The following is a 14,926-nucleotide window of genomic DNA, read 5'->3' as shown; positions in this document are numbered from 1 at the left end:
ATACTCGGCCTCAGTAGAGGAGCGAGCAACAGTGCGTTGCTTGCCGGATTTCCAAGAAATCGGCGTATGACCAAAAAAGACAAGATAGCCGCCCGTAGACTTGCGATCATCAATACTACCAGCCCAATCTGCATCTATAAAGCCATGTAGAGCAAAAGAGGAGCCTCGAGTGATATGAAAACCATAAGATGTCGTACCTTTAAGATAGCGTAAAATACGTTTGACAGCGGCCCAATGAGAATCTGTAGGAGCATGCATAAACTGACAAACTCTGTTAACAACAAAGCATATATCTGGACGGGTGAAGGTAAGATATTGAAGAGCACCCACGATTTGACGAAATCGTGTAGGATCAGAGAATGAATGATCTGGTAATAAAATGACTTTCGAAGGGGAGACTGGAATATCAACTGGTTTGTAGGAAGTCATACCAGCTCGGGTGAGGATGTCAAGAATATATTTATGTTGACGCAACATTAAACCCATACTGGTAGACTGAACTTCAATACCCAGAAAGTAGTGAACAACACCTAAGTCACAAAGCTTGAACTCAGAGCTGAGTAACTGTATAAGATGATGGAGCATAGCAGAGTTGCTACCCGTGAGCAGAATATCATCAACATACACCAGGAGATAAAAGATATTAGTACCATTAGATAAGATAAACAGGGAGGTGTCAACCTTGGAAGCTCGGAAACCGATGGAGAGAAAAAAATCACTTAGACGAGTGTACCATGCTCTCGGTGCCTGTTTCAAACCATACAATGATTTGTGCAATCTGCACACATGAGATGGAAGAGAAGAGTCAACGAAACTTAGAGGCTATTTCATGTAGACCTCTTCAGTAAGAACACCATTGAGGAAGACATTATGAATATCAAGCTGATGAATCTTCCAATTTCGCGAAACCGCAATAGAGAAAACCAATTAGACAATGGCCTGCTTAATAACTGGACTGAAGGTTTCAGAATAATCAATACCTTCCTGCTGGGTAAAACCTCTAGCAACAAGGCGCGCTTTATAGCGCTCAATACTACCATCAACACGACGTTTGATCTGATATACCCATCTACTGCCAACAACGTTCATCGAAGGATGAAATGGAACCAAAGACCAAGTGCGATTTTCGTGTAAAGCGGCGATCTCATCACATATAACATTATGCCAAACTGCATACCGGTCAGCATCAGAGAATGCAAAAGGCTCAGAAGAGGGAGAATACAGTACCCGTGTGGAGGTAGAAGTAGCGGCAGCGGAAGCAACCAGATTAGCTGTCTTCGGCTGCTGCGGTCTAAGAGTCATAGGATGTCTGTTTTGTGCTGGTGGAGACACAGGGGAAGACGGTTGTAGCGAGGAGACCTGTGGCAGCTGATAAGAAGACAAATCAACCATAAGTTGCAGACCAGCAAGAGAGGATGATAAAGAAGCAGCCTCAAGTACAGGACTGTCAGCAGAGGAGGGGCTGGAGGTAGAGACTGAAGCTGCAGGAGTGCTGGCCAGGGAGGGCGAAGTAGAGGAGGGACTAGAAAGTGCCCCAAGACCATGAGGAAAGGAGACCAATTGATGATCTGAACCTGCATCATAAGGGTTAGATAAACAAGTATGGGATGATGGCCAATGGATGGGTGGAGGTTATGGTCGGGTGGCTGTTTGGAGTGGCAAAGCGGAGTGTTGTGGGCTGTTTGGGTGGCTAGTGAAAGCAGGTAGCGGTGGGTGGTTTAGCAAATTTGGAAGGGTGACAGTAGCGGGTGGGGTGGGGGTTGTGGTGGAGACCTTTGCAATTTGTTCAGAATTATCAAATTGAAACACATGTTCATGGAAGCAGACATGGCGGGAAATATAAATACGGTGAGATGCAATGTCAAGACATCGATAACCAAGACGCGAGGAACTATATCCAAAAAACACACATGGAGAGGAACAAAAATCCAATTTATGATTATTATATGGACGCAGAAAAGGAAAACAGAGACACCCAAAGGTATGCAAAAAATGATAATCAGGAGACCGTTGAAATAAACAATCAAACGGAGAGCGATGGGCAAGAATAGGAGTAGGCATGCGATTTATAAGATAAACAGAGGTTTCAAAAGCATAATTCCAGAATCGAAAAGGTGCTTTACATTGCCCTAAAAGAGTAAGACCTGTTTCCACAATATGCCTATGACGACGCTCTACTGTTCCATTTTGTTCATGAGTGTGGGGACAAATCAGACGATGATGAATACCAATGGTCTGAAAAAATATGGATAGTTTTCGGTATTCACCGCCCCAATCAGTTTGAACAGATTTTATTTTTAAGGAAAATTGATGTTCGACAAGAGTCTGAAATTGATGAAAAACAGAGTAAACATCAGACTTGGCAACTAGAGGATAATACCATACATATTTAGTATAAGCATCAACAAAGATAACAAAATAACGATAGCCATCTGAAGAAAAAAGAGGAGCAGGGCCCCATACATCACTAAAAATTAATTCAAGTGGAGCAGAATTTTTGTGACCAGTAGGTCCTAAAGACAAATGTGATGATTTTCCTAAAGGACAACTTTGACATTAAAAATTAAGACATTTGTTGTTACAAATAATCTTATTTTTCGAGATTAACAATTGAAAGATACGTGAAGTAGGATGACCTAGTCGACGATGCCATAAATCGACAGAGGCAGAAGTGCAGGGAGACCAATAGGCTTGAGGAACTGACGTGACGGAAGACTTGGTCAGGGCATAGAGACCATCTTTACTTTGACCTGAGAGAAGGACTTCATGGGTGTTGAAATCCTTGACATAAAACACACGAGGGTGAAATTCAAAATAAACATTATTATCAAGATAAAATTTCTGAACAGAGAGCAGAGGTTTTGTGATTGTAGGAACATGAAGAACATTAGATAAGGTGAAAGAACGATGTGGTGTATATATTTTTGTATGACCAAGATGAGATATAAGAAGGACCTTACCATCACCAACATGCAAATTATCATTACCTAGGTACGGTTCTGAAGCGGTCAAGGTGGCAAGATCAGGTGTGACGTGTTGATTGGCACCGGTATCTGGAAACCAATCAACAGAACTGGTTGAGGAGAGATTGCGTTGCACCAGGTTGGCAGTAGGTTGTTGGCCATAACCTCGCTGCTAGAATTGAGGGCAATGGGGAGCTGTATGGCCGAAATTCTAACACAGTTGGCAGCGTGGATTCTGCCCCCTATTACGCTGCCAAGAGCCCTGCCTATTGTCACCGAAGGAGGAGTTTTGGAAGCTGTGGTGATCAGGTCTGGAGCCAGCAAATCGGTTGCCTCTGCTGTTGGACTGGTTGGGACGCCAGCCACCGTTGAAGTGGCCCCTACTACGGCTAGAATTGCCAAAAGTCTGGCACTGTGCAACAAGAGCAGTAGATGGAATGCTGGGTGTGGGCAGTAGAGGAGCATGTATGGCAGCAGAAGATTTGTGAAGAAATTTATGTGTGAGGAGATGGTTGTGAAGATCTGCATATGATAAAGGTTCAACCTTGGTAATAAGACTGGTAACTAAGTCTTTAAACTCTCCCCGAAGACCATGAAACACATATAAATTGAAATCTTCAAGTGAAACTGGCCGACCAGCAGCGGCCAATTCATCAAATAAGGCCTTTGTTTTTTGCATAAATTGAGTTACTGATTCATCACCCTGTCGAAGATCCTGAAGAGAGCCGTGAAGTTGCATAATACGAGAGTTGGAGGTGGAAGTGAGAGCTCGCTCAAGAGTGCCCCAAGCTGAACAAGAACTTTGACAGCCAACAACAAGATGCAAAACTTCCATAGATAGGGAGGAAAGAAGAGCACTTAGAATGAGTTGGTCCTGTTGTTTCCAGGTTTGAAAAAGCGGATTTACCTAAAGAGAGATACCATCATGGGCAAGAACATGTGTTGATGGACATGTGTTGGAGCCATCAACAAAACCAAAAACTCCTTGGCCTAGGAGATAAGGCAGCATTTGCATACGCCAATATAAATAATTAGTGTTTGTTAATTTGAGGGAGATGACTTGATGAGTGTGAGAAAGGGAGATAATGCTTGCGGCAGTAGAGGCAGCAAACGTGGGCTGCAAGAGGAGGCATTCATCAGCCATGGCAAAGGAGAATCCAGGCGGTGACGTAGTAGAGGAAAGCAGAGGAGGCGCTGCAAGAGAAGAGGGCTGCACTGTCGGAGAAGAAGAAAGCTGGACTGCTGGTGCTGCAGAATTTGAAGATGTATGTGGTGGCTGTTCCATTGAAGAAGGGAGGTTGGGAGGCTGTCAGAAAATTAGGTTTAATTTATTTTAAGGTTTTGTTGCTCTGATACCAAGTTGAGAATAATGGAATATGTTGGGTTGTGCCTTAGCTAACCTTCCTATTTATATAGAGCTAGTAGAAGACTGCAGTAACTGTAATGATTACAACATCTTATATTATAATCCTATTCTGATAGATACATGAGTAACTGTAATGATTACAACATCCTATATTAGAATCCTATTCTATAATAAATAAAATAAAAACTATATCATGTCGAGTTGTTAAAATAATTATATATCAATAAATATATTAAAATATTTTTGACTTTTCTAAATAGCTTTCTACATATAAACAAAAATAAAATCTCACTAAATTACGTGGTTTGACTTTAGATAGATAATAAAATATCACTAAATTTGTTTTTCACAATTGATCCGTTTCTTCGAAAGAAAAAACAAGAAGCGATACAAACAAAGACATTGAACTTCTCCCCACTTTGTCTTCTTCCTGTTATCATCTCCCTAGTTACGACTATATATGTGTAGCTAGCATCTTCTCTATATGAAGCAAGAGTTGGATTTAGGTTTGCTTTACTTAAGATAGAGCATAGAGACCAACCTTAATACATTAGACATAGCATGGCTTGGATACTAACCACTCTAGCCTTGATTGCGCTCGCTTTCTACCTCCGAGCTTGGCTGTCGAAAAGAAAAATTAAGGATAGCAAGTTACCCCTGGGCCCTGTAGGGTTTCCTATATTTGGTAGCTTACATTTGTTAGGGAAGTTCCCTCACCATGACTTGCATCGACTAGCAAAGAAGTACGGCCCTATCATGTATATGCGGTTAGGCTTGGTGCCTACTGTAGTTGTCTCATCGCCTCGGGCTGCCGAATTGATTCTTAAGACCAATGACCTCGTCTTTGCTAGTAGGCCATCAAATGAGGCTGCGAAGCATATCTCTTACGAGCAGAAGAACTTATCATTTGCTCCATATGGCTCTTATTGGCGCAACGTGCGGAAGATGTGTACCCTTGAGTTGCTTAGCAACCATAAAATAAATTCTTTCATGTCCACGAGGAAAGAAGAGCTTGACCTCTTGATTGACTACATTAAAGATGCTTCTCGTGAGCGTGTTGCCGTTGATCTTGGTGCCAAGGTCTCATCTCTAAGCGCTGACATCAGTTGTAGGATGGTTTTAGGAAAGAAATACTTGGAAAACGAATTTGATGAGAAGGGGTTCAAACCAGTGACTCATGAGGTCATGCGTTTAGCAGCAAGTTTTAACTTGGGAGATTACATCCCTCCAATTGCACCACTTGACCTACAGGGTCTTACAAAGCGCATGAAGGCCGTAGGCAAGGTTTTTGATGAGTTCTTTGAGAAGAGTATTGTTGGTTAAATTTGCAAGTGCACAAATCGTAACAAATAATAAAGTGATGAGTAGAGCATCGTCCCACGAGGATTTGTAAAAGTTACTACTAATTACCAAAGTCTTTTAAATTATGATCTATTTGAGGAATCGAATAAGATAGTTTATGAAACAAAAATTAATGATTAAAAACAAACAACCAATTGATTAAATATTAATGAATTCAATTGTACTGGTTCTAGGATTTCTGACTTACCGTAACTATGCCTACATGAACTTTCTCGATTAAATTAATTACTCCTAATGTTGATAATCAGGTTTTCCTTATCAAATACCCCCAAACTTGAATGTTTGCTTGTCCTCAAGCAAAAAGGAAACCATGAAAGCAGAGTGCTAAAAGCTCATGATAAGTTCAACTTTCATATTTAAAAGGCTCTATCGTGCATCATTCACTTCTTGACTTAGCTCATAGACAATATTAGATAATGAAAAACTAAGCATTCCTACTCTCTGTGCAAGTCGTTGTACAAACTTCCAACTCATCCATGTGTTTCATGTGTTTAGCATCTTTGAACCGTGCACAGTCATTCCGCCATTATTATTATTAATTTTTTTTTTTAAACAAGGTAGCCAACTTTAGGAGTAATAACACACTTTTACTTGTCTTTTGACAAGGGTGATTTTTTCAAAATTTATCACTTGTCTTTTAACGCGAATACAAACATTTGTGATGAATGCACCTGGTTACTTAACAGGTCATAAACTTAAAATGCTTTGCATACTCATATTTTAAGCTACTGTTTGACGTAAAAGTAAACATTTGTGATGAATACTCCTAGTTACTAAGCAACTCAAAACATTGGAGTAGATACACATCATATACTTATTCATTCACTTTCATACTCATTATCACTCCTTGTTTTAATATTTTTCTTAGAGGGTAATAACAAGAAAGAACAACACACTTATCTCTTATGCATAACTACACAATTCACATGACTGTGCTGGAAAAGTGTACTTCAATAATTCAAAAGAAAATAGTCATGCTTAATCCAACTTTATAAGATATCATCCGCTCTAAGCCAAGAAATATCATGGTTACATCATAAAGCACCTAAAAATGTCAAAGTTGGTCTTAAATCAATATCACTTTTCACCCTCTGTTTTCATGGTTTTAGTGTGCAGTGTCTTTCATAGTCAAAGCATGCAATGTCTCCCCCAAACTTAAATATCACATTATCCACAATGGAAAAATAAAGAATAGAAAGGCTTACGAATACTTTCTTTTGACTGTGTGGGTGTGAGTTTGCTGTTGCTCCTAGTTATTTGCTTGTATGATCAATTCCTGCACAACTCCATGAAACAAATAAGGGTTTTTTTCATTGCCCAATATGCCTTATGCTCTAATTCAACAGGAAGATGACATGCTTTCCCAAAAACTAATCAATATGGAGACATTCCCAATGGTGTTTTGAATGTTGTCCGATATGCCCACAATGCATCATTTAGCTTTCTTGCCCAATCTTTCCGAGAATTACTTACTGTTTTCTCTAAGATTTGCTTCACCTCTCTATTTGATACCTCTGTTTGGCCATTTGTCTGAGGATGATAAGCCAATGCTCTTTTGTGTCTGACTCCATACTTAGATAGCAATGCTTCAAACTGCTTGTTACAAAAATGAGTTCCTTCATCACTGATGATGGCTCGAGGAGTACCAAATCTGGTAAAGATGTTCTTTCATAGAAAATTAAGTACCACCTTGCCATCATTTGTAGGCGTTGCAATTGCCTCGATCCACTTTGATACATAATCCACTGCTAAGAGAATGTATTTGTTGTTATAGGATGAAGGAAAAGGTCCCATGAAATCGATGCCCCAAACATCAAATAATTCAACTTCTAGGATATTCTGCAGTGGCATTTCATTTCGTCGAGATATATTCCCAGTATGCTGACATCTATCACAAGCAGTAACAAAAGCATGAGCATCTTTAAACATAGTGGGCCAATAAAAACCTGACTACAAAACTTTGGTTGCAGTGCGCTGTGTTCCAAAGTGCCCCCCATATTCAAGTGTGTGGCAGTGCTTCAATATATTTGTCATTTCCTCTTCTGGAACACACCTCCTGATGACTTGATCTGCACAATGCCGATAGAGTATCGGCTCCTCCCAGAAGTAGTGTTTGACTTCAGAAAAAAATTTCTTCTTTTGCTGGTAAGAAAAATCTGGCAGTATGATCTTACCTGCAAGAAAGTTGACATAATCTGCATACCAAGGAAAGAATTTGTTAGTGGAAATTGCTAAGAGTCTTTCATCAGGAAAACATTCATTTATAACCGTGAATTTAGGCTCCAGCTGCTGTGTCAATTCCAGCCTTGAAAGATGATCTGCCACCACGTTCTCAGTCCCCTTTTTATCTTTAATTTCTACATCAAATTCTTGCAGTAATAGGATCCAACGGATGAGTCTAGGTCTTTCTTAGACACTAGGTGTCTAATTGTAGCATGATTAGTATACACCAGTACTTTGTTTCCCATCAGGTAAGGCCGAAACTTATCAAATGCATAGACCACAACAAGCAACTCTTTCTCGGTTGTGGCATAATTGAGCTGGGCATTGTTGAGTGTTCTGCTGGCATAGTATATGGTGTGAAACACATTATTTTTTCGTTGCCCCAATACTGCTCCAACTGCATAATCACTTGCATCACACATAAGCTCAAATGGTTTCTCCCAATCCGGTGCAATTACAATAGGAGCTGTCACTAACTTGTTTTTCAACAACATGAAGGCTGTCTTGCATTCCTCATCAAACTGAAACTTTATGTCTTTTAGCAGCAGACTGCATAGCGGTTTGGATATTTTAGAGAAGTCTTTGATGAACCTCCTATAAAATCCCGCATGACCAAGGAAACTCCTAACCCCTTTTACTGTAGTTGGCAGCAGAAGCTTGTCTATTGCCTCAATTTTAGCTCTGTCTACCTTTATTCCTTTTTCTGAAATCCGGTGCCCCAATACTATACCTTCCTTTACCATGAAGTGACATTTTTCCCAGTTCAATATCAAGTTTGTCTTTTCACAACGCTCCAAAACCAACGCCAACTTTGCAAGGTAGTCATCAAAAGAAGTTCCAAATACAGAAAAGTCATCCATGAAGATCTCAATGATTTGCTCCACCATATCTGAAAAAATAGCCATCATGCACCTCTAAAAGGTAGCTGGTGCATTACACAACCCAAAGGGCATTCTTCAGAAAGCAAAAGTGCCATAAGGGCAGGTGAAAGTGGTCTTCTCTTGGTCCTCAAGTGCGATGGCTATTTGATTGTATCCTGAATAGCCATCTAGAAAACAGTAGTATTCATGCCCAGCTAACCTGTCCAGCATCTGATCAATGAATGGTAGGGGGAAGTGATCTTTACGAGTTGCCTTGTTGAGCTTTCGATAATCCATGCAAATCCTCCATCCAGTTACCGGTCTAGTAGGTATCAAGTTGTTGCTTGCATCCTTTACCACTGTCATTCCTCCTTTCTTTGGCACAACTTGAACAGGGCTCACCCACGAGCTGTCAGAGATTAGATAAATAACACCAGCATCTAACCATTTCAGAACTTCTTTTCGGACTACCTCTTTCATGGTCGGGTTAAGCCTTCTCTGATGTTCTACTGTTGGCTTGACTTCATCCTCCAACAGAATTTTATGCATGCAAATAGAGGGACTGATGCCTTTGATATCTGCCAATACCCACCCGAGAGCTGCCTTATGTTTTCTCAACACCCTCAACAATTTTTCTTCCTCTGTTTTGGTCACCTTTACAGAGATTATCACAGGATAGGTGGAAGCTTCTCCAAGATATGCATACCGAAGGTGTTCTGGCAGAGGTTGCAATTCTAGAATCGGTGCTTGTTCACTAGTTGATTTTATTTTTGGTGCTGGTTGTCCCAAATCTTCAAAGTATCTTCTGCGGTTAGGTTCAAAAGAGTCCATCCAACATGTATATTCTGCTATTTCAGCATCCTCTTCCAGTACATTATTTACCAAACATGCTTCCAATGGGTCAGTTGGAAGCTTGACTTTGTCATTAATTAAAGAGTCCACCACTTGAATGTTGAAGCAACTCTCTCCCATATCTGGCTGTTTGATGGCTTTGAACACATTGAAAATCACCTCCTCTTCATTCACCCTTAACCGCAGCTCCCCTTTTTTCATATCAATTAACGCACCTCCAGTGGCCAAGAATGGCCGGCCAAGCAAGATAGGAATCTCATTATCCTCCTCCATATCCAGTATGATGAAGTCTGCTGGAAAGATGAACTTGCCCACTTTCACCAATACATCTTCAATTATTCCCCTTGGATGCTTCAATGACCTGTCAGCTAGCTGCAGTGTTACTGTGGTTGGCCTTGCTTCACCTAAATCAAGCTTCTTAAACATAGATAAAGGCATGAGATTAATACTTGCACCTAAATCACATAAAGCTTTTTCAAATATAGAATTTCCAATGGAACATGGTATAGTAAAACTCCCTGGATCCTTAAGTTTAGGAGGCAATTTCTTCTGCAAAATAGCACTGCATTCCTCAGTAAGAGCAACAGTCTCATATTCCTTTAGCTTTCTTTTGTTTGAGAGGATGTCCTTCAAAAATTTCACATAGCTTGGCATTTGTTCAAGAGCATCTGCAAAAGGAATGTTAATTTGCAATTTTTTAAACACATCAAGAAATTTAGAAAATTGCTTATCAAGTTTATTCTTCTTGAGACGTTTTGGAAATGGAATTCTCTGCATTATTTCTTGCATTGGTTCTGGCAGAGGATCAGATTTTTTCATATTCTGAATTGGTTTGGCCACTTGCTCCTCTTCTTTTCTTCCTGCACTCTTGTTTCCAGTAGTCTGCTCCACTTCTTTTCCACTTCTTAAAGTTATGGCCTTGCATTGCTCCTTAGGATTAATTTCAGTTGTGCTTGGTAGATTTCCTTGTTGTCTACCCATGAGCATGTTGGCTAACTGACCAACCTGAACCTCTAAATTTCGAATTGAGGCTGCTTGGTTCTACAGATTGGTATTTGTTTCAGTCATGAATCTGCTGGTGTTGTTTGCTAATTGTGTCATAGCTTCTTCAAGTTTTGATTTCTCTTTCATGTGCTCATTTGAAGATGGCATGGTTGGATTCTTCATGACAGTTTGATTATTCCATGAGAAATTAGGATGATTTCTCCAACCGGGATTATATGTTGCACTGTAGGGGTTGTTCTGCCAGCTGTAGTTTGACACAAAATGAGCATGCTCTGCTTGAGAGAATGGGTTCCCAACCTGACACTCTTCACTTGTGTGATTTCCATGGCAAAAATCACATGTTGTATGGATGGCATTTGCTGACAGTTGAGTGGTTTTCAGTTGCTGAGTTAGTGAATGGACTTGAGCTGTTAATGCCGTGATTGCATCAATTTCGTGCACCCCAACAGTCTTCTGTATGCTTCTTTCATTTGGCCATTGGTAATTATTCATGGCCATTTCTTCCAATAAATTATAAGCATCATCCTGTGACTTACTCATAAAAGCTCCTCCTGAAGCTGCATCAATTAGTGTTCTTGTGGAGGCATTCAATCCATTGTAAAAATTCTGCACCTGCATCCACTTCGATAGTCCATGGTGGGGGCATCGCCTGAGCAAATCCTTGTATCTCTCCCATGTCTCATACAATGGTTCACTCTCAAGTTGGGCGAAGTTAGCTATCTCAATGCGCATTTTTGTTGTCTTGGCTGGTGGAAAAAATTTAGCAAGGAATTTCTAAGCTAAATCTTCCCAACTGATAACTGAATCTGCAGGCATGGAGTTTAACCAGTTCTTCGCTCTATCTCGCAGAGAAAATGGAAACAGTCTAAGGCGAATGGCATCATCAGTAACACCATTATGCTTAAATGTGTCGCAAATTTCCAAGAAACTTGCAATATAGGTGTTAGGATCATCACTTGGCAACCCATGAAATTGAACTGAGGTCTGAATCATCTGCAGTATTGCTGGTTTAATCTTAAAATTATTGGCCTCAATCTTTGGTTTCCTGATAACAGAACAGATTCCTGTCACCTGTGGGAGAGCAAAATCTCTCAATGCTCGTGTATCTTGCTCAGGATTTTCATTGTCTGCCATGATGCCTGAACTGTTTTGAGTCTCTCGCGTTTTCTTTCTTAATCCCCTTGCAGTTCTCTCAATCTCAGGATTATAAGGTAGCAACGGCTGGTTTTTGTTGCTTCTCATGCACTAGACAACACACCTAAAGAGCTGAAGACAAAAGGCAATCAAATTAGATCAAATTTAATTTATATTGATATTATTAGTAATTTTATCTAAAATCCCCGGCAACGACGCCAAAAACTTGTTGGTTAAATTTGCAAGTGCACAAATCGTAACAAGTAATAAAGTGATGAGTAGAGTATCGTCCCACGAGGATTTGTAAAAGTTACTACTAATTACCAAAGTCTTTTAAATTATGATCTATTTGAGGAATCGAATAAGATAGTTTATGAAACAAAAATTAATGATTAAAAACAAACAACCAATTGATTAAATATTAATGAATTCAATTGTACTGGTTCTAGGATTTTTGACTTACCGTAACTATGCCTACATGAACTTTCTCGATTAAATTAATTACTCCTAATGTTGATAATCAGGTTTTCCTTATGTAAATATTAATCTCTCTCGAGCATCAATAAATTATTTCGACAAACAAATTTCATATACTCTACAAAAGTTCTGAACTTGTCGAAATTTATTAAGTACTGTAAAACCTCTAACGATTACAAAAGTTCTTAGGATATCTCTATCCTATATATTTCTTACGGTATTTCAAACAATAGCTAAAACAATTATCACTTCTCAGTTTCAAATTGAATTCTAAATCAAGCAGATGTTGGCCAAACACACGCAAGCATTACACATAGAATGAAATACTCAACATCTTAATGTAATAATTCAATCGAAGAAATTGTTCACATAATCATAGTAAGGTTACATAAAAAATCCCATAATAAAAGTCTACTCCATAGTTAAATTAAAGAGAAACACACTTGATACGATGAACATCACTCAAAAGCAGAGAATTCCCGTCGAAAAGATAGGTGTCCTCCCGGTTTTCAACAGTTTTGCCTCCGCCCCTTTGGTGCCGCCTCCTCTATTTTTCTTTTCTATGTTGTAGGGTTTCTTCTTGTCCTCTCTCCTCCTTTTTCTTCTTTTATATTGTGGCTTTTCTACCCCTGCAGTAATGAGGAAAGTTTCCTTTTCTGCATTAAATTCCTTCCTACTCAGACATTGCGGGCCCAATTTGAGGTAGAAGACGTGCGAATTCAAAGATCTCTATTTCTGGAGAAATTGTAGAGAATCAAATTTTCTTTCAAACGAAACTGATCTTGCAATTTTTGGACGTCTGAGTGTTGAGATAAGGGCCATAAACCGAAACAGTCTTTGCAGTGCAGGAATTTCGGGCTGGTTCAATCCTTGTTTTTCAACTCGCTTTTTGGGCTTCGAAACAACAAAACTGAGTTATATGCCCTCATATGTTTTGTAGACCTTCATCTCAGCTATTTGAAAATGGTTACGAACATCCGAAACTAAATTGTATAGCTTCTTTGTAGCACATGATGAATCACTATTCAGTTTCACTGCCTGGCTCTGCCTGTTCAGTAACCTAAGATCTGAAAACACATTAATTTCCTACGAGATCAATAGTTCAAAAAGAGATTCAAAATTCTAATTTTCTTGTGCAACATATCCAAAATATTTAAAAATCAAGCATGAATAACAGAAAATATACATGCTAAAAATTCCCTTATCAAGTATTGATGAGCACATTCAGTTCAAGGACGAAAACAGAACCAAAGATTTTGTTGATGTCATGTTGGACTTCTTGGGATCTGAAGAAACTGAGTATCGTATTGGTCGAGACAACATCAAAGCCATAATCTTGGTAAATAGAATTAAAATAACTGTTAGTAAGCAGCATATAAATCACATGCTTATCCTTAAATCTGTACCTTTCTCTTTCAGGACATGCTTGTGGGCTCAATGGACACCTCAGCCACAGCAATTGAGTGGACTCTCTCCGAGCTCATCAAGCATCCAAGAGTAATGAAGAAAGTCCAGAAAGAGCTGGAAGAGAAAATAGGCATGGATAGAATGGTGGAAGAATCAGACTTGGAGGGCTTGGAGTACTTGGACATGGTTATAAAGGAAGCTTTCAGGCTCCATCCAGGGGCACCTCTACTTGGCCCTCACGAGTCAATGGAAGATTGCACCATAGATGGCTTCCTCATCCCGCAAAAAACACGTGTTATTGTAAACGTCTGGGCTATTGGACGCGACCAAAGTGCTTGGACTGATGCAGATAAGTTTATTCCAGAGAGGTTTATTGGGAGTAACATAGATGTTCGTGGACGCGATTTCCAGCTTCTCCCCTTCGGGGCTGGGCGCAGGGGCTGCCCTGGAATGCATTTGGGACTAACCATGGTTCGGCAAATTGTGGCACAGCTGGTGCATTGCTTTGAGTGGGAGCTTCCTAACAATATGTTGCCGGAGGAATTGGACATGACTGGGGCGTTTGGTCTTGTAACCCCGAGAGCAAACCATCTGTGCGCCATTCCTACTTATCGCCTTCACCTCTGATTATGGCTTGAGCAATGTTTCGATTTCTAGTTAATTAATATTCTCTGTTGGAAGTGTGATCATGTACGGATTGTCTTTCCCTTGTATTTAAACCCTTTCATTATGCAATAATGAATATGATTATTCAGAGTCAATTATTTAGAGTCAATAATGAATATGATTATGCACTAATGAATATGATTATTCAGAGTCAATAATGAATATGATTATGCAATAATGAATATGATTAAAACCCTAAGAGGAATTTTATCTAATTAGCAATTGTAATAGCTTTGACTGGACCTATCATTGGTATCACAACTATATCTTATAATGGCAACCAACAAAGAAAGAATTAAAAATTTAGAAGCTGGGCTTGGAGGACTTCAAGATAGTGAGTTCAATGGAACTCAGTCTTATTGACAAGTTACATCATATGAAGGAAGTCATCTATAAGCTATTTGTGGCCTTGCTCTCGACTAAAGACTCATCCAGCAGTAACACCGATGACCGCAGTGGTCATTCTCGCCACAATAGAGAAGAGTTTAAGGAGGAAGACAGATGTTCTCAAACAACGATTGAATTTCCAAGATACTCTGGTGATGATCCAATTAAATGATTCAACAGAATGGAATAATTTTTCAAATACCAAGGCACCATGGCAGGACAAA

At 39.6% G+C, this 14,926-nt stretch overlaps 2 protein-coding genes and 1 non-coding gene across 3 annotated transcripts; all 3 read left to right on the top strand.

Annotated features, from left to right (window-relative positions):
• The first annotated feature begins 4,890 nt into the window (after nt 1–4,890).
• Nucleotides 4,891–5,652, top strand: LOC140955773 (cytochrome P450 71AU50-like). Its single transcript, XM_073410338.1, has one exon. It carries the CDS (start codon nt 4,891–4,893, stop codon nt 5,650–5,652), a length of 762 nt encoding a protein of 253 aa, XP_073266439.1.
• Nucleotides 5,653–11,259: 5,607 nt separating this feature from the next.
• LOC118043622 (small nucleolar RNA R71) lies at nt 11,260–11,363 on the top strand. Its single transcript, XR_004686670.1, has one exon. It is a non-coding gene; the product is annotated as a small nucleolar RNA R71 (small nucleolar RNA).
• A 2,065-nt stretch (nt 11,364–13,428) lies between these two features.
• LOC118043514 (cytochrome P450 71AU50-like) lies at nt 13,429–14,348 on the top strand. The gene is made up of 2 exons (XM_035051529.2): nt 13,429–13,581; nt 13,662–14,348. Exons 1-2 carry the CDS (start codon nt 13,429–13,431, stop codon nt 14,274–14,276), a joined length of 768 nt encoding a protein of 255 aa, XP_034907420.2. The 3' UTR covers nt 14,277–14,348.
• The last annotated feature ends 578 nt before the right edge of the window (nt 14,349–14,926 follow it).

Source organism: Populus alba, chromosome 7, assembly GCF_005239225.2.
Source record: "Populus alba chromosome 7, ASM523922v2, whole genome shotgun sequence".
NCBI lineage: Eukaryota > Viridiplantae > Streptophyta > Magnoliopsida > Malpighiales > Salicaceae > Populus > Populus alba.
This window is presented reverse-complemented; position numbering and strand designations above follow the sequence as displayed.

Coding starts and splice junctions, on each gene's coding strand:
- LOC140955773 (XM_073410338.1), top strand. CDS start 4,891: ATGGCTTGGATACTAACCACTCTAGCCTTGATTGCGCTCGCTTTCTAC.
- LOC118043514 (XM_035051529.2), top strand. CDS start 13,429: ATGCTAAAAATTCCCTTATCAAGTATTGATGAGCACATTCAGTTCAAG. Junction 13,582..13,661: donor ACATCAAAGCCATAATCTTG/GTAAATAGAATT, acceptor TTTCTCTTTCAG/GACATGCTTGTGGGCTCAAT.